This window comes from Trichechus manatus, unplaced genomic scaffold, assembly GCF_000243295.1.
Source record: "Trichechus manatus latirostris isolate Lorelei unplaced genomic scaffold, TriManLat1.0 scaffold00037, whole genome shotgun sequence".
Classification (NCBI taxonomy): Eukaryota; Metazoa; Chordata; class Mammalia; order Sirenia; family Trichechidae; genus Trichechus; species Trichechus manatus.
In genome coordinates, this window is record NW_004443973.1 from 13,393,573 (window position 1) to 13,412,780 (window position 19,208).

The 19,208-nt window shown below is 41.3% G+C and overlaps 1 protein-coding gene across 1 annotated transcript in view; it reads right to left on the bottom strand.

Annotated features, from left to right (window-relative positions):
- Positions 1–3,353: 3,353 nt before the first annotated feature.
- The window catches only part of GAD1 (glutamate decarboxylase 1), a 41,598-nt gene continuing 25,743 nt past the window's right edge, over positions 3,354–19,208 (bottom strand). Inside the window, exons 8-17 of the mRNA XM_004375527.1 lie at positions 18,769–18,884; positions 18,605–18,684; positions 18,326–18,380; positions 16,956–17,072; positions 15,726–15,790; positions 11,925–12,003; positions 10,422–10,571; positions 7,976–8,083; positions 6,065–6,154; positions 3,354–4,782 (exon numbers count right to left, since the gene is read on the bottom strand). Of these exons, the coding sequence (XP_004375584.1) occupies positions 4,609–4,782; positions 6,065–6,154; positions 7,976–8,083; positions 10,422–10,571; positions 11,925–12,003; positions 15,726–15,790; positions 16,956–17,072; positions 18,326–18,380; positions 18,605–18,684; positions 18,769–18,884 (1,034 nt within the window). The 3' untranslated portion in view covers positions 3,354–4,608. The remainder of the gene's footprint in view (positions 4,783–6,064; positions 6,155–7,975; positions 8,084–10,421; positions 10,572–11,924; positions 12,004–15,725; positions 15,791–16,955; positions 17,073–18,325; positions 18,381–18,604; positions 18,685–18,768; positions 18,885–19,208) is intronic.

Genomic DNA, 19,208 nt, shown 5'->3' on the forward strand with positions numbered 1-19,208 from the left:
ATTTGTCATTATGCTCTTCTCTAATCTTTTTAATTTCCTCTAGTGCGTGTTCTGCGTTTTGCTTTATTTCCTTCCTAATTTCTTGAAGAGTTCTGTATATTAATCTTTTGTATTCTGCATCTGGTAATTCCAAGAAATTTTCCTCATCTGGAAAATTTCTAGAATCTATTTTGGGAGCTTGCTGAAGTCATCATGGATTGCCTCTTTATGTGATTTGATATTGACTGTTGTCTCCGAGCCATCAATAAGTTATTATATTTATTTATGTTTGCTTACTGTGTCCTAGCTTCTTGTTTTGTTTTGATATGCCCAAATAGGCTGCTCGTATGAGCTAGTCTGATTATTAGCACCTTTGAAACTCTAGTCCTGTCACCAGGTGGTTAGATCTGTTACTAGGTATGTGAGCTCAGGAGTCCACCCACTCCTCCTGTATGGATTCAGCTCAGGTGTCCAGGTAGATAGCCATCTAGTGTGTGGTGTAGGCTATCACTTACAGTCCTAGACAGGCATGGGTGATTGGTGTAGGCACAGGCATCTGGCTGCAGCAGGGGGACACACTCTGAGCAAGGCAGGGGACTGATGGCCGCCCCCGAGTGTTCAGGAGGAAGGCATGTCCCTGTTCCCTAGAGAGCATAGGTGGATGGGTTTTGCAGCCGGACTATGAGTACCTACTGCTGTTGGTTGTAAGGACTGGGGGGCACCTCTTATTAATGGGCCCCTATCGCAGGTGGCTAGGTGGCATGGGTAGAGCCACCAGTCCTCAGGCCCCTGATGTGGCTAGTTGAAGACCCTGCTTAATGGGCAGAGCAGTGTCAAATGTCAAGAACCTGACACTTCACAGCAGAAACAGTTGAAGTTAGAGTTCCAGTATATACCCTGTTGTACTGTGGTAATGAGGGCCTACGCTGTTGAGATGGGCTCACACAGGTCTATACAGGGGGAAAGTCACGCAAAGTCCGTGAATCCCTTATGCCTGTGCCTAGGCAAAGGAGCTGTGCCTACCCTGGGTTCCTGGCTTAGGGGAGCCAGTAGTTTATTTTTCCCCGTTTGTTAATTTGTTCATTCTCCGAGGCAGGGAGAACGGCTCTGGGTGTGTGACAGATCCTAGTTCCTGCCCAGGGGACTCGGTAATTGCTGAAGCCAGTCCAGAACCCAGTGCAGAGCAGGGAGCGGGGAGGTAAATCGGAGAGAGGTTTTTCCCTAAGGGGGGTGTTCTTGATCTGCTGTAGGCCATAAGCAATTACCTGTCTTTTGCCAGATTGAGGGCTGCTTCTCACTGGTTCTGGGTGGCTGTGTAGACTTTTTGGCGCTGGGTCTCTCCTGGTGCAGAAAACATGCCTCCCAAGCATGGCTGCTTGCCTGTGTCACTGCTCACCCATGAGCTGCTCAGGCCTGAAGGGCTTAGGCTCTCGCCAGGTCAGGTCTGGCAATTCCTCGCTGCTTCCAAACCGTCTCTCCCTCCCCCGCCACTCCATCCGGTTCCTCAACTCTGCCTTTGATGTTCAGGGCTCCCAGATTGCCATATATAATCAAGTCACTTGTTTTTTTGGGTCTTTGTTGTAAGGGGGTCCACCAGAAGCGTCTGGCTACTCTGCCATCTTGGCCCTGCCTCCCAGTTTAGCAATTTCTTATAAAGTTAAACATATTCTTAACCATATGACCTACCAATCCTACTCCTAGATATTGACCCAAGTTAAATGAAACCCTATGTTCATACAAAAATCTGTACACTAATGTTTATAGTGGCTTTATTTGTAATCACTCAAAACTGGAAACAAACAACCCAAATTTCCCTCTGCTGGGGAACGGATAAACAAACTGTGGTACATCCATACAATGGAATACTAGGCAGCAATAAAAAAGAACAAACAACTATACAGGCAACAAAGTTATGTTAAGTGAAGGAACTCAGACTCAAAAGGTCACATATTATGATTCTATTTACATGATGGAAAAAGCAAAACTAGGCACAGAAAACAAATCAGAGGTTGCCAGGGGCTGTGGGTTGGGAGAGGGTTGAGTACAAAGGACACGGGGGTTTATTGGTGTGTGGAACTGTTCTAGAATCTTGATTGCGGTGGTAACTACATGACTGAATGCATTTATCAAAACTCACAAACCACTACACACAGTACACTATAAAGGGTGAATTTTACTGTGTCTAAATTTTACCCTGATAAATAGTCTCCCTTCCTCTCAAAAATTTGCTCCATGGGCAAATCTCATGGACTAGGAGCCCTGATGTCAGATGATAATTTAACAGCCCACATAAAATTGTGCCTTTGCTACTTTAATCCCTTCTCCCCTAGGCCTGACTCTGAATGAGGAAATACATTACAGATGAGCTGGAGGTGTTAAAAAAAGAAGCTGCCCTTGCCCAACTACCAGCTATGCTCCCCCGGCCACTGCAGACTTGCAGCCTAAAACAGTAATATACTGAGGGAGGAGAGAAACTCTATATTGTATTAAAATGTGAAGCCTTGCTTTCTTACATTGAGCTGGGCATTTTATTACTAAAATGGAACTGTTCCTGTGACCTGAATTCAAATAAGGACAAGGAAAGAATCAGCTCACAGAGAGAATTTGAAGGAACAGTGGGAGAAAGAAAAGGACCCAGCAGTGTTTCATTCTGTTGTGCATGGGGTTGCCATGAGTTGAGGCCAACTGGGTGGCAGCTAACAACGATCACTTCCTATGGAGTCCAGTTTCTTTGAAACAATGGTTACACATGCAATCAGTTTGCTACTTAAAATGACTCTTATCTAACCCCTACATGTGCTAAACAGGGAACCCTCTGTATTCCAAATGAATGAGATAGTATTATTACAGCTTAATAGAATATCATAGAAAGTGGCTTCTGTTTCCTAATGATCACCACCAAAACATATTTCCTGCAGAAGTGAATTAGGGCCACTGTAGAAGCATAAGAGGTAGGAAGGTACAAGTCTGTGATCTGAGAAATGTTCAGATATCACAGATGCCAAATGATGTAAGATCCTCACTAGAAAGAAAATTTGTCTGCCATGCACACCATTGTAACTTCAGTGCCTAGAACAGTGCCTGCTACACAGAAGGAAAATATATTTTTTTGAATGATTGAATGAATGAAACTCTAAGATGCGAAAAGGAAAATATGAAACAGCTCAAGGCTTGAGCTGCAAATTTTAGTTACAATCACAATGATTTTACAGATGAGGGGCTCTGGACTCTTTGATGGTGGGCTGAGTCTCAGCTTGATAATAACGGTACTGAGGATCACTTAAAGTCAGTAAGCAGAAGGTGAATGGGCTGATGATCCAAGTAACTATAATCAGAAATATCTCTCTCTGTATGAAACACAAACTGGAAGAAAATTTTGTTCAAATTCTCTATGGAGAATATTTTTTTTTAATTTATATTCTTCTTGCATACTCTAAAACGCAGTGTGAATTTCTTCTCTTCAAAAACAGTTGTGAGCCTGGTCAATTTATCTGAGCTCTTCGGAAGGTCTTCGGAAACATTGCCTTAGGTTTCAGCTAAGCGAGTCACAGAGATTGGTCATGAACAACTACAAAATTACAGGGGATCTAGTTATTATCCAAGAGTTACTAGAAAAGCACTGAGAACACCAGACATACAGCCAGAGAAGGTAATAGAAGAGCAGATGCTATTTAAGTAATGGACTTTCCATATATATGACTCTATATACAGTATCAGAATTCTTTTACAGACAGTAAACTTATGCTTAAGTCGTTATTTTAAGGGCACTCGAATATAAATACAAGTCTCACTAATTTTCATCTTTTCTCTTTGGCTCACAAATGCACGAAAATACCATAAACAGTATTCAGAACTTACTTCAATAATATATAAATAAGATACATTACAAATGGGAAGAAAATACAAGACACCTCTTTAACATGGTAAATCTCTGAATATAAATAAGCAAATATTTCATTTACCTACAATTAAATAGTCATTGACATCATTACATGTGTTCTTCCCCTCCCCCAAGGTCAGACAACGGTAATACATAAAATCTACACAAATTAATCTCTAAAAACACAGCAATGGTACACCTGTAACAATGCTACTCTTTTCCCCTAATAGGATACTAATGGGGAGGGTGTGACTTGTCATCTAGTGGTGCTTTTTCTCATCCGTCATGACTTCAGGTGGGAGAAACAACGACAGTGCGGTCAACTTCCACCGCCAGAATTTCCCTTGGTCCCTAGGACACTACATTTCCAACAACATCTTTCCTGTGGTTGTTGGCAAGCTGGTTGGCAGCATGTTTAGCGCCTCAGTAACTGCTGCAGGTAAAGTTAATTGTCTTGGAGTGGGAAGCATGCTGTGAGCTATTACTAAGCCACGCTCACTATACAGATAGAGAGAGAGGTATATATAACCGTACATATATACTGTGCTCCTAATGTGCAACTTTTTCAAAAGAACAGTACTTCCTGCTAGCTATAACAAACAAGATTAAGTAAGGTTTTAACAGTATTCAATATATTATATTTTCCCCCAGTGAAATGGACTATGTGTTTCAGCAACTTACAGAGGTTTGTTCTAGTGTGCCAGAGGGGAAAGACACTTCCCCATAAACTCATGCTCTGCCGAGAGTGGTTACAGATCCTGGCCCAGTCTTTCTATCTCTTCAATGAGGAAGTCGATATCAGACTGGGTAGCAGCTGGGTTCGAGATGACCATCCGGAAGAAGTTGGCCTTGTCCCCCTGAGGCTGGTAGCCAACCATGGTTGTGCCCGACTCCATCATTAGAGCTTTGATTTTCGGAGCCACCTTGTGATTGAAAACAAAAAGCAAAACTCAAGACTGATGTTAACACCCCTCTCTTTAACATTTCAATCCATTTCTTGGTTGGAAAAAGAACGACTTGCTTATTACTGTCTGTATTTACACTGACATAAAGGCAAAGAAATATTTTATATCCAAGTATCTTCAGTGGTTATCTTATGACTATTAAATGTCTACCCAATCATAAGTTCCTGCAGAAAGTACTGTGAGACTGAATTTTGAGAACGTCAGTCATGGCACAATGATAATAAAAAACAGAAAAACTTATAGGCAACAATGCAAATTAAGGTTTCTGTGTAACCCAGAGCCCAGCATACTGCATTTCACACAGACTATGCTCAACAAGTATTTGTTGAATGGTTGAACGAACGAAATAAAATATAAACTAAATATAATACCAACAATTAGAAATAATATATAAAATAGATGTAGAAATCAACATCTGGAATAATTCAACATTAGACTAGACTTCAAGACATTTTAACAAAGACGTAATTTAAAATAGAATGTTTCTAGGAACATGTATACAGTCCCTGTTGTTGTTACCTGCCATTGAATTGATTCCAACTCATAGCGACCCTATAGGGCAGAGTAGAACTGCCCTATAGGGTTTTCTAGGCTGTAATCTTTATGAGGAGCAGACTGCCACATCTTTCTCCCATGGAGTGGCTGATGGGTTTGAACCACCAACCTTTTGGTGAACTATTAGCACAATACTTAACTATTTCACCAGCCAGGGCTCCTATGGAGTCCTGGGTGGTGCAAATAGTTAACGTGCTTACTGCTAACCGGAAAAAGTGGCTTTCAAGTCCACCCAGAGGTGCCTTAGAAGAAAGGCCTGGTGATCTACTTCCAAAAAATCAGCCAGGAACTGAAAACCCTATGGTGCACAGTTCTACTCGGACACGTACATGGGGTCACCATGAGTTGGAATTGACTTGATGGCAACTGTTCTTTTTTGTTTTTTTTTTAGGAACATGTATATTATCCAACTGCTCTGTGTACAGCCTCTGTAATGAAGGACACCAATCTAAGGTAGAGATGTATCCTTTACAGTTCCCATTGTATCTGAACCACAGCAAGGAGGCAATCTAGACCCAAGGAGAACAATGTAGTAAGATAGCTCCCCTTCACCTCACTATTATAAGCTCACCCCAAGTTTTTATTTTTTATTTCTCCCCCATTAGCAAGACACATTAAAATGAGGACATCCTGACCAGACAGAAAGACTGCAGAGGATTGGACGAGACAAGGAGAGATCCCATACCCTGTGTAGCTTTTCCCGTCGTTCAGGGCTATCCTGAATGCCCCTAAGGCTTTGTGGAATATACCAGAAGCAGACGTTTGTGTGTTCAGGCTGCAGAGATTTAACAAACAGGCAAACAAAAAAACAAAGGAAATCAGGACAACTCAAGAGAAATCTGTTCCCAAAACCCACATGCATCCTTGTTGGAAATTTTTCAGTTGAAAGAAAAAGGCTTGATGTCCATCATGAAGACAAAGCTACTAGAATGTCCAGGAGAACAATGCCTAGTTTATCCAGTCACATCTGGCAAGGGAGGTATTCCCTATAAGCAATTTTCTAGATAACTGAAGTTACCACCTTTGCACTAAAATGCTTTTTAAAAATAGATTATTTGGATAATTTTTAAAAAAGGAAGGTATTATCCATCTTACCATTTTGTATACCTCACCTATAGAAGATGCTTAAAATATAGTTTATTTTATTGACTTTGAATATTTTATTGAGTTTATTGTTACTGAATCTTGTCTTGATTATTCAGGATTAATTTTATGAACGTTAATACTGGTTTTAAACCTTAAGACAGGGCTTATTGAGATGCCTAAAACTGTTTAGCGTCCCTGTACTAAAGACTCCTATGTTTTTTGAGTTCTTCTGTGTTCTTGCTATATGCCTACTCCTCACTTATCTATTATCTCTTTATCCGACATTTTCCATTTACAACAATAGTAAAAAATCTACTATCTAACTATTTTGTGCACTAAGGAGGCACGTCTGGCAATAATGAATGCCAAGGTGCAAGGCGAGAGTAACGCTGGCTGTGATGGTTAGGGTTATGTGTCTGTTTGGCTGGGCCATGATTCTCAATGGTTTGGCAGTTATGTAATGACATAATTTGGTAGTTATGTAATGATGTAATTTGGCAGTTATGTAATGATGTAATTTGGCAGTTATATAATGATGCAGCCATCCTCCATTTTGTGATCTGATGTGGTCATCCTCCATTTTCGCATAACACCACTTTTCACATAACGACCTGGTCTTTGGAACCTAACCATGTCAATAAGTGAGGAGTGGGTGTAGTTTTTCAGTTTCCTCCCAATTGCCATCATTATGCCTGTTTCTAACTGGCTTGAGACATAACACTTGCTGTTTCTAATCTGCTATTAAAATATTTAAAATACATGAACATTGTATCATGGATTTTAACTGCTCAGGGCTCTTTTATGCTCACTTGGTGACTCTCAGGTGTGTTCCTAGTTTAGGTTGTCTGATAAATGGACTAATGCTGAGTGTAGGTGGTATTATATTTTACTGGGTAGTAAGTGGATTTTCTTTTCAACACTGACCCCTCTTCCATCTTTCTTGATTCAACTGTGAGTTCCATTAGGGCAGGGACAGTATCTGTTTTGCTCAATACTATATAACTTAGCTCCTGGCACAGTGCCTGGTACACAGCAGGTACTCCGTAAATACTGGTATGACAAGTACTTCACTGAGTTATAATGTGGATGTGAACTCAGGGGAAAGACAATTTTATTTTTCTCTCTTAGTCAGTCTATGTAGAACCTTATTGTTGAGCCAGTCTTGGGAAACAAGAATATACCCATCCTATAAGCTTCCTAGAACTGAGAAACACTTTATCATGGAAGTTCAACACCACAGTAAGACAAACTCAACAATGATGAAGGATTCAGATCTGGCAAGGATAGACCTCTTATCTGCAAAGCTACACATTACAGAAGAGGTAAAGGGGGAAAGGTATCCAAATGCTACCGAAGAAGAGTTTGTGGACAAGGAGAGAACTAAATGAAGGGTACATAAGAATAAAAATTTAGGAGCAGCTTCTTGTAATGTGGGATAATATGGCTTCAGAGGCTTCCCTCAACAGGTTTTCCAGAAATGTTTTGCATCCAGTCTGTGATGACAACCTACCTCACCATCGAAAACCATCTCAAATTCTTCTCTGTTTTTAATCTTGGCATAGAGGTATTCAGCCAGTTCCAGGCATTTGTTGATCTGATGTTCAAATCCCACTGTGCCCTGTTTTAAAAAGGAAAATCATGTTTGTTGGTGAGAGGAGGCATTTCCATGTGATTGTGCGATTGGAAAGGCTATGCTATCCTTGTCTATAGGAAATACGCAAAAGAATATTCTTGGGGATAGTTAGGAAGAACCACCTAATTAAACGTGTAAAGCTTCTTCCCAGCTCTACATGCAGTAAAATGAGGTGTGCCTGCTTTCTGTTTTGAAGGCACTCTGGTCTCGGGGCAGTTATCCTCAAGACGACTTTTAGCTTTCTGCTGTTTATTCACAGTTTGAACCTGAAGCATCTTTCTGGTTTGCTTTAGGATAGTGCTACCAAAATTGTTATCTATGGACTAAGGCCGGTCCACAAACTATTGTAACCAGTTCATGATGAGATGAGTACAGAAATTGAGATTAAGTGGTAAGAAACTTCATAGCAATTTGGCAGAGTAACTTTATGTCTATTGAATCTAATAAAAAATTACGATTGCATTTTGTATGGATTTTTATTTCATTTTTCTAGCAATTCATTTTTATTGTATTGGTCCATGACAGGTTAAAGAACAAACAAACTTGGTTCTTCACTGTGGATCATTTGAGAAACACTGCTTTAGAACATACCTTCTCCAATAATAAGTCTGGCCAAACACATCCCACTCCCTCCCAGGCAGGCAGCCTTCCACTAAACACAGTATTATCACTTTTTGGTGACAGGCAGGCAGGCAGATGGGGAAGCCATTGGTCTCAGTACATGCCCTGAGATTGTAATAGCTTCAACTATTGATAAACTGGTTGAGCATGAGTTTCAAAACTCAGTATGGCTGATTAATAACAGGAGCATGAGGGTTGTTGAGTGGGTTGGGTGTTAATAAGAGCAGATGCACAAGGCTGGCTTATGGATTGCTAACGGGCCTGGGTGAAGTCCAACACTGGCAAATTGTGAACCTCTCCAAGTAGTGTCACGGCTGACGGAACACCTTGGCCAGTCCACTGGGGAATGAAGTCCACATCGAGGTCCCACCCAGCAACCAACACACTATGAGCTAAGCCTCCAGCAGAGTTCAAGAGGTTATTGATAGGCAAAATGAAAACACAAATTACTGAGATAGGCCTTATGGACATTATATTTCAAAACAATAGGGCTCTCTTGTTAATGGTTTAAGTTTCTCTTGTTGAAATTTATTACTATTTATATGTTTAAAGGGAGTCCCTGGACATGTGCAAATGGTTAATGCACTCAGCTGCTAACCAAAACGTTGATGGTTTGAGTCCACTCAGAGATGCCTTGAAAGAAAGGCCTGGTGATCTACTTCTGAAAAATCAACATTGAAAATCCTAGGGAGCACGGTTCTATTCTGATACACATGAGATCACCATGGGTCGGGGTCAACTCAGTGGCAACTGGTTTTATATGTTCAAAATATCTATGATTACTTTATGGTAGAAATAAAATTCAGACTATTTCTATATAAAGACAAAATGATTTAATGATAGAAAAACTAATAATCTGTTAAATTCTTCCTACAGAAGAAATATCAAATGAACTAGATATTTCTCTGGAAAACTTTGTGTTTTGGTATTAGGTAAACACAATCTTAAATGTGGAAATTATTAAAATTCATTTATAGTAGGTAAATGAAAACAGTACATGGGATATAAATCTGTGAAATCAAAATTGCCTTTACTAGACTGAGGAAAATTCTTTTGAAACAAATAGTTAAATGGTTTTCTACTCTTCACCTACATTCTGAGGTAAATTCCAATAGCTACCCTTTTTTCTAGACATAGATATAGAACCCCAAAGGGCTAATGATGAATGCTGAGACAGCATGCTTCAGTCTAGTAGGTGGATTTCTCAGAATAAAGTGTGCATTTTCCAGAATAGTATATAAAGTACAAATAACGGGGGAGTCATTATTTAAACAGAACTTAAAACTGTCATATATAGCCCATGATTAGAGGCTTCATAAAGGAATTCAGGATTCTCCTCAGAAAAATGCAGTAATTTTATCCTTTATCTTTTTCTCTACAGCTGCATTAAATAATTTCAGCATACCTAAGAATTGTTGTGGAAGTCCTTATCTTGGCAAAATTTTTGGTTGTTATAAGAGAAAGTTATAAGAAAACTTCATGATAATTCAAACTGAGGAGACTGAATGGAAGGCAGGAGAAATTTGATATAAGGGATAAAATTATTTCATTTACACACAAAAAAAGAAAATACAGTTAACTCAATTATCTAGACATTGATTACACACAAAGTGAATTATCTCTGATATATCTTTGCCTCTATTGCCAGCAGGCCTGTGCAAATTACATTTCAGCTTTATTTCCTGAATTCCCTTCGCTGTACCTTTGCTTTCCACATCAGCCAGAACTTGAAGATGTCCACGTGGCGGCCACATTGAATTGCCTTGTCTCCAGTGTCATAGGAGACATCATACTGCTTGTCTGGCTGGAAGAGATATCCTGCACACATCTGGTTGCATCCCTGGAGAATACCCTATCACAGAAAGCAGAGACATGGGCCCATCTGTATTCACAGCTCAGAGATGTGGGTTGCTATGAAACAGGGCTGGCTGCACATGCACCTGGAAGGAAGGACTTGGGGTCCCATGCAACATTTCTTCTAATGTTCTCTATGAAGTCTTGTTCTGATAGCCCCCTCTAAAACTACTCTAGGAAGAGATAATCTTTGCCCTTTTCCCTTCTGTCACTCTGAGTAGAAAATGATCTTTTATCTCGGATGTCTCACAACAGGGGCTGCCTGTCCCTCTAACTGGCATTTGGAAGGGTGTTTGGGGTTGTTTCAAAGATGGCAAGTGCTATGGCATCCAGTGGGCAGGGGATAGTTTCATGCTGCAGAGAATTTCCCTCTTGGAAAAGCACTCCCATTAAGTCTTCTGATCTTTCCCAGGTTTTCCTATGAAGTTAACAAGGACTCTACTTATGAGTGAGGGCAGTGGTGGTTAGGTGGTAAAATTCTCACCTTCCGTGCAGGAGACCCTGGTTTGATTCTCAGCCACTGCACCTCATGCACAGCCACCACTGTCTGTCAGTGGAGGCTTTGTGTGTTGCTACGATGCTGAACAGGTTTTAGCGGAGTTTCCAGACTAAGACGGACTAGGAAGAAAGGCCTGGTGATCTACTTCTGAAAAATCAGCTAATGAGAACCCTATGGATCACAACGGTCTGATCCCATTGTGTATGGGGTTGCCATGAGTCGACTTGATGGCGGCTAACAACGACTTATGAGTGGAGTAAATAGGCTGCCGGTTCTGGCTCCTCCAGGCTGGAGGCAGACTTTTTGGGATGCCACAGTCTGCAAAAGTTTTACTAGAGGGTATTGGAGGGCAGGATCCTATTATTAGCCGCTTAAAGAGGGGACTATAGCACTCATCCTCTTACAGAAGCTTTCCATTCAGCAGTCCTTCGTGCCCTAAGCGGATATTTGTAGTTGTTGTTCTACCTATTTATTTCAGCTCTTGGGACCAAAAATTCACGCTAAAAACTGGAAGAATGTTCCAGTGATCACCGTTTGTCCTCACTTTCCCTTGGTGCCTCACCAAACCTGTCTCACTTTTGTTTGTGTAAACATGAAGGAATATGAAATTCTATAATTCCCTTAAAGTTTCTGTCACTGACAGGGCCTGAGTACCGAACAAGGAAGAAAGGCAGCACAGCCAAGAAGAGGCGCTAGGCTAACAGACAACAGCAGGAAAGAACAGCCACACAATGGGTTTGCCAGGCTTGTGAGTTTCTCAACGAGGACGTAAAAAAGACCCCATGCTCTTTCCTTCCTGTGCCTGCTAAAGGATGCGCAGGCCGCCAGCTTCTCTCTGGAGGGAGTACAGACCTTTTCCTTGAGGAGAATGGCAGAGCACTGCAGCAGCACACCCATCATCTTGTGAGGGTTCCAGGTGACTGAGTTGGCCCTGAAAGAAGCACATGATACTTTCAGGAGAAGGTGCAGGAGTCAGAAAGAGGCAACTGTCCTCCTGAGGAAAACACCACCCATCTCAAGGTAGTAAACATTTTCAACGCCTACTCTCCTAAATAATCTAGTCAAGTAGGAAACTAATATTTTGCAGGTAGCCTCAAGGTATTGCTAAGTTGCAGACTGCCTCTTCTAAATAATTGCTATTAATAATAGCTAATATTGATCAAGAACTTACGTGTCCTATTGTTCTGAGAACTTTACAGGCATTATGTGAGTATGCTGTTGTGGTTAAGAACTCAGGCTTTGGAACCAGACTGTCCAAGTCTGAATCCTGGCGGTAACATTTGCTAGCTTGGGCAAGTGACATAACTCCTCTGTGCTTCAGTTTTTCCGTCTGTAAAATGGGGAGAGTAAGTGAATCCCTCACAGAATTGAATAAAGAATAAAATAAGTTAATAAATATAAAATGCATATAATAGCTCCTGGCGTACTTAACTCTCACAACAATCCAATCTGAAGACATAGGTACTATTATTACCTCTATTTTATGTGGAGAAACTGAGGCACAGAAGGGTTAAATTCATCACCCAAAGCCCCACCCACCACAGAGCTGGGAAGTGTTAGACCAAGATTCTAGTTCAAGGAGTCTAATTGCAGAGCCAGAGCTCGTAACTACTCCCCTAGACTGCCTCCCTCTAGGCAGTGGACTTTAGCTTCTTTTCTGCCTTCTCGTTCTTATATATAAAGTGGGCTGGTGATGCTGACCTACCAACTTCTGGGATAGTATGAAGAGCACAAACAACTTGCACTCAACTGCTAACCAAGGTTGGCAGTTCGAACCCACCCAGAGATACCTAGGAAGAAAAGGCCCGGTGATCTGCTTCTGTTAAGATTTACAGCCAAGACAACCCTAAGGAGCAGTTCTACTCTATAACACTTGGGGTCTTCAGGGGTGGGAACTGACTGGACAGCAACTAACAACAACGAAGAACAACAGCTAAAATTAAGGATCACCTGGACTATTCCAGACTTTGACTATCTAGCAGCGCTGTTTAAATGCTTAATGAGCATGATATTGCTGATTTAAGCTACACAGATAGCTTAACAAGCATGGTCTCCTAGCAACCGCATCACTATATCAAACACAATGAAATAGTTTAAGGAGCACACTAGTTAGGACATTACAGAAACAACTAAGTGTAATGTAAGATGATTAAAACATGGGTAACTTTGTTTCAGTGGTTTACGGACTCTTTCCCAATGCTTAGCCCACAGCTGGGCTCTGTGTTTTAATACCTGTGAAGGATGCTTCCCCTGACATAGCAATTGACTAGGAATTACACTGCCACTCTTCTTCCTATAGTGAAACCCTTGCTGTGAGTCTTTAATCTCGTCATCTTGCAAAGGTCTTTCAGAGGGAAAAATAATTTAATGCACGTGTGACGATAGGGTGTGCACTATGTTTCAAGGAGAAAAGAGAAAGGCCTGAAATAATCTTCCACTAAGTGCATAATGAAGAAAACCTTTGTGAATGAGACGTGTAAAAAGTGCCAAGAAAAGCTGACTAAATGCTTATCTGATGTAAAAAGTATCAGGGTTGAGCCATATTTAAAAGGTAGTGGATTTAATCAATTTTCTCATTGCTATCATTCACTGAGTCATTAAAAAATTATATTTAGAGCTCATAAAATGCCTTAAATGGTTTTCTGAGTGTCTTAAAGTTCTGAAGTAAATGATTCTTTGCTGCTACAAATGTAAAGTAGTAAGACATCATATGGATTCAGTTTCCCTTAGAAGACATATACACTTTAAAATGCTAGAAAAGAAAAAGTCTAGGGCAGAATGTTTCAAGTTTTCACAGACTCAAAGGTAGAAAATGAAAACTGCTTGAGAAATCTAAATACAGTTTGGGCTAGCTCATCTATATTTAATATACTATCCTCCAAGTTATAGGGTCACGGAACTATGCTTCCAAGAGGCAATCTCACCCACGATGACACTGACTTTTCAAAATGGAGACAGAAGGGAGGAGGTGCAGTAGAAGTAACAAAAGCCAGAGTCCATGTCACAAGAGAAGCCACCAGTGTGCTTTCCCTGATGCCAGCTCGCTGTCCACCTCTCTGACCTTAGTCCGCTCTTACCTCTATCACTTTCTTCCAGCCACACTGGCCTCTTTGATAGTCCTCCAACTTGCCAAGAACAATCCTGCCTCAGGGCCTTTGCATTTGCCATTTCTACTGCCTGGAATGCTCTTCCCCAGATCCTTGTGTCCTCTCTCTCTTTACCCCAGTTTCTGCTGAAATGTTACCTCCACAGAAAGGTCTCTGACCGCCCTATCTAAACCAGCATGCCTCGTCACTCACTGCTACCTGCTGTTGTTGTGTGCTGTCTAGTTGATTCTGACTCATAGCCACCCTGTACGACAGAGTAGAACTGCCCCATAGGGTTTCTTAGGCTGCAATCTTTACGGGAGCAGATTGCCAGTTTTTTTCTCCCAAGGAGCAGCTGGTGGGTTCGAACCATCGACCTTTGGTTAGCAGCCAAGTGCTTAACCATTGCGCCACCAGGGCTCCTTCACTGTTACCTAACCCTGTTTTATTTTTCTTTACTATGAGACACATTTTATACATATATATGTTGATGAACATCTAGCCCACTGGAATGTAAGCTTCAGGAGGGCCTGGCTCATGACAGGTCCTCAATAAATATTTGCTGAATGAATAAATGAATCAACATGAATTCATTATGGACCAGTGCTTAGGAATCAGGTCAAAATCATATTTGGCTTAGAACACCTACTGAACTTGAATGGTAAACAAGAAAATAAGTAAGTTAGGCAGGCTGAGTGTCCTACCCCTTTCCCAGCAGGAAGCTGAATGAGAGAGAAGAGTGAAATGAATTAGTGTCTTCCCTGTGCCCTTGGCAAACTCTGATTAAACCTGCCAATCCCTGCATTGGCTAGTCTCTCTTCTCTCCTACCTGGGCACCTTGCAATTACATCTGTTGTTAGTCTGATCACATGGTGTTGTAACTGTTTGTTTACTTGTCTTTCTCTCTTCCTAAATTGTTAATTAATTGAGGACTCATTTGACCAGGAAATCAAATCATGTTCAGTGGTAGAATTCTCGCTGTTCATGAGGAAGACCCGGGCTCAATTCCCAACCAATGTTTGTTATGCGCAGTCACCACCCTGGAGTCCTCCCTTATCAGTGGGGGCTTGCGTGTTGCTACGATACCGAACAGGTTTCAGCGGAGCTTCTCAGCTAAGACAGACTAGGAAGAAAGGCCTGTCAATCTACTTCCAAAAATCATCCAGTGAAAACCCTATGGATCATAGCAGTCTGATCCACAACTGATCATGGGGATGGCACAGGATGGGGCAGCATTTTGATCTGTTGTACGTAGGGTTGCCATGAGTCAGGGGCCAACTCCATGGCAGCTAACAACAAAAGAAGCAAATAATAAGTGCTCAATAAATGCCTGTTGATATTAAAAAAACCTGTTGCTGTCGAGTCGTTTCCAACTCATAGCAACCCTATACGACCGAGCAGAACTGCCCCATAGGGTTTCCAAGGAGCAGCTGTTGAGATTAGTCAGATTGAAATAAGATGATGGGGATCAGGGCAAGAGGAGGTGCAGGCTGACACTCCGGGGCTGAGCATCACAACATGTTGAATGTTCTGAATGGGAGGAGGCTGAGCAAACTCTAGCCCGTACCTTTCTATGCCACTGAGTTTATGGCGGTGCTTCCGGGACATAAGCAGCCCTCCGCCCCAGGCAGCCTGTGAGGACAGAGAAGAAGAGGGAGAGGGGAGCGTCAACATTTAAGAATCCAAAACCAGTCACGCCACACCTCTAGTAAAACATGAGAGTGTGTAAAAGGTACGTAAAATGTAGGAGAATGTAAAAGCTCCTCTGGCAAAATGAAGCCACATGGATTGTTCAACCAGTGGCAGTTGTAATTACTCATCCTTTGTCATTTCTTCTCAAAAGTTCCTCCAGGTTAGTGTAAGAGTAGCCATGTGAGTGATACGGGTAAATTAGGTCTGACCCTGTGGAGCCAACACCGAGACCCAAAATACCATGGAAAGCCAGAGACACTCAGATGAGCCCGCGGGGTAGCTCTGGAAGCTACCAAAGGACTGAAGGCTAACCTCTGACTCTTCCTGGGGTAGAATCCTGAAAACATCACAACGTAGCCCCTCCTGGGCTTGGAGGTCTCAAGACTGACAGGAGAGCAAGGCATTTTTGTGGGTACCATGCGGCATGTTTACTGAATAATGTGGGGTGTCACATGACACAAGAACAGTCTTTGTAAGTCATTTGTTCAATAACAGGACAGATCGTCTCATTGTCCAGTTGTGGGAAGTTAAAGCCATATGAGAAAGACAAAGAAAGAAAAAAAATACACCCAGTCATATGTGCGAAAACCTTTTGTGTTTCTGGAAAATTCAAGGCTAAATCTCTTCGTTGACAACACCTTCCATATACTGCCTGATTTTTCCTATATGTACCAGATACGCATTTTTTTTAGAAAAGTGTCATAGATGGCTGAACTGAAGGCAGGCAGACAAGCATTCACATTCATGAACGTGAATTCACATTCACACTCTCTATACGCTCCATCTTACATTTTTTTCCCCTTGAAATCTATATTTCACTCTGCAGCTGTTGTTACCTAGGAGAATGATGGAGACCGTATTCTTGGATGAACCACAGAAGATAGCAATTGGCCAGTAAGGAACCAGGTGAGCCCCAGAGTTTGTACCAGGCCTGTGGTATGTACCAGTCATGAAAGGCTGGCTGGGGGCCAGAGAAGAGCTGGAGCTAATGTGGTGTGTAGAGAAGGCCAGCTGGGGTGTTAGGAGACGCTTGAGGCAAATCATAAAACAAAGCTACTTCCACCCCCTAAACAGACTGGGCAGCTCTGTGAGTTATCACACTTACATCGACATGCAGCCAAAGGTTATATTTCTCACATATATCTGCAATATCCTGTATCGGATCGAAAGCTCCATAAACAGTTGTGCCAGCAGTTGCATTGACATAAAGAGGAATGTATCCCTACAGGGTAAGACAGACAGGCTAATTAGTCTTTTTAACCTTTCTCGTTTGCTCATTTCCACATGAAGTAGAAGAATTTCAGCACCATTTGTTTCTAACAGATCAGCTAAGCTGGAGTTGCATTAGATCCTATATCTGGTGGTATTCATTAGTTAGTTCATTCATTCAACAATACTTTTTGAGTGACTTTAATATGCCAAGCCCTGTTGTAGATGCTGAGGATACAGCAATGGGCACAACAGATGAAGATTTCTGTCTTTGTGGGGTTTACATTCTAGTGGTAGGTGACAATAAGCAATACTAAATAACCAAAATATACAGTATTTTTGATAGTGATAAGTTCAATGGAGAAAAATAAATCAGGAAAGAGTAATCGTAAGTAGAGTGATGGGCAGGTATTTCTTAGTATCATCTGGATGTTATTCTTTTCAGAAGCTGTGTTGTTCCAAGTTTATTGATATAATAATTATTCTGAAACATTGTTTGATTATTCAAAACAGGTTCCTGCATTATGAAAGCTGAAAAATTCACTAATAGTGGGCACGGTAACATTTGACATGAAAAAAGGAAATGAGGAAGTGGAATAACAGAGTTAAGACAGGTTAGGGACAATCTCTAAGTCCTTTTTGAAGCTCAACTGTACCTCTACCCCATGCCCAGTCCTAGCAACATTTCCATCCATCTCCTCTACAGAGATCCCAGCAAACAACTACAGTTAGAGAAGGTACAAGAATGGAACCAAAACTACAATGTGCTTCGTATATGGCCTGACATCTGTCTGGCAGTGACGTGTAGATACATCTGTTCTATGAGACTTTTTTTGTTTAATATAATTTGTTAAGGCTAGATTTGCCAAATATCATGGGCCATGAGGAGATCTTTGCTAAACAGAATCCTAAGCTACAATGATATTTGTTAAAGCAAGTGAAAAGCTCAATTAAGCTGTATCTTCATGACGCTCAGGTAGTTGATTTATTTAAGAATATCAAACTAATCAATTAGCATAATGAAGATAGGACAAATGGCTTAATGACTACATTTTTCATTTTTGAAAAAAAAAATTGATATTGTGGACACACAGATTTAAAGCCAAATCATCTCACGAGCTGGAAATAAGAAAATATCTGAGAATAGAATTTTAGAAACACAATAAGATTATCTCTTATATTATCAAAGGCTCTTATTGTCTAGGGCAGGAAGTATTTTTAAAATTTTGCATTCACCAGAGTTTAGATGCACCATAGAATTCATACCTTTTGCTTGGCTTCAAGAATTTTTGCCTCTAAATCAGCTGGAATTATCTTCCCCCTGTAATTATTGTAAAAGAAGAGATATTAAAATGAAGAATCAATGAGATTGCACATGAAAAAAACTTCAGCAGCAGCAAAAAAGTAATTTAATCGGATATTTTCAACAGACCATTAGCAGCTTGGCACGCTGTACTGAGCCAGTCCTTAACCACAATAAAACAAATTTAACAGATGAACACGTTTAATACATCAAGAACCTAATATTCACTCTCCCCTGCCTACCTTTCATTGCACTTTATCAAAATCACATTGTCGGTTCCAAACCCAAGTGCAGCCCCAGCCTTCTTTATGGAATAGTGACTCTGCAATAAACAGAGGCTTGAGGTTACAAGTTAGATAATCCCTTGGAAAAAACTACAGTTCGTGCGTAGGAGCCGCCAACTCACGTGTTCTGAGGTGAAGAGGACCAGTTTGGGCACAGCGGCCATGCCCTTTGTCTTAACTTCCGGGAAGTACCTGTAGCGAGCAGCCATGATGCTGTACATGTTGGATATGGCTCCCCCTAGTGGCAAGCAGATACATTGGAAGGCGTTGGGGTTCTTTCATTATTGTTTCTAAAAACAAAGGCTGAGCCTGAATCTCAAGACACAAGGGAGGTCAGGAAGGGAAAGGATACTATCCTGATAGGTTTTGCTAGCTTCTCTATCGCTGGAGCTTTCCTCTGGACCCTTTGCCCTTGGAATACAAGTAGTCACGTTCATTATCAGTACTATCTAGGCAAGTTGGCTGGTGGTGATTCAGGTACTCCAGTGCCCTTCCAGCCTGAAGCCTAGACAGAAATATATAAGAGGTAGCAGTGGCAGTGGCAGTGGCTGCAAAGAGATGG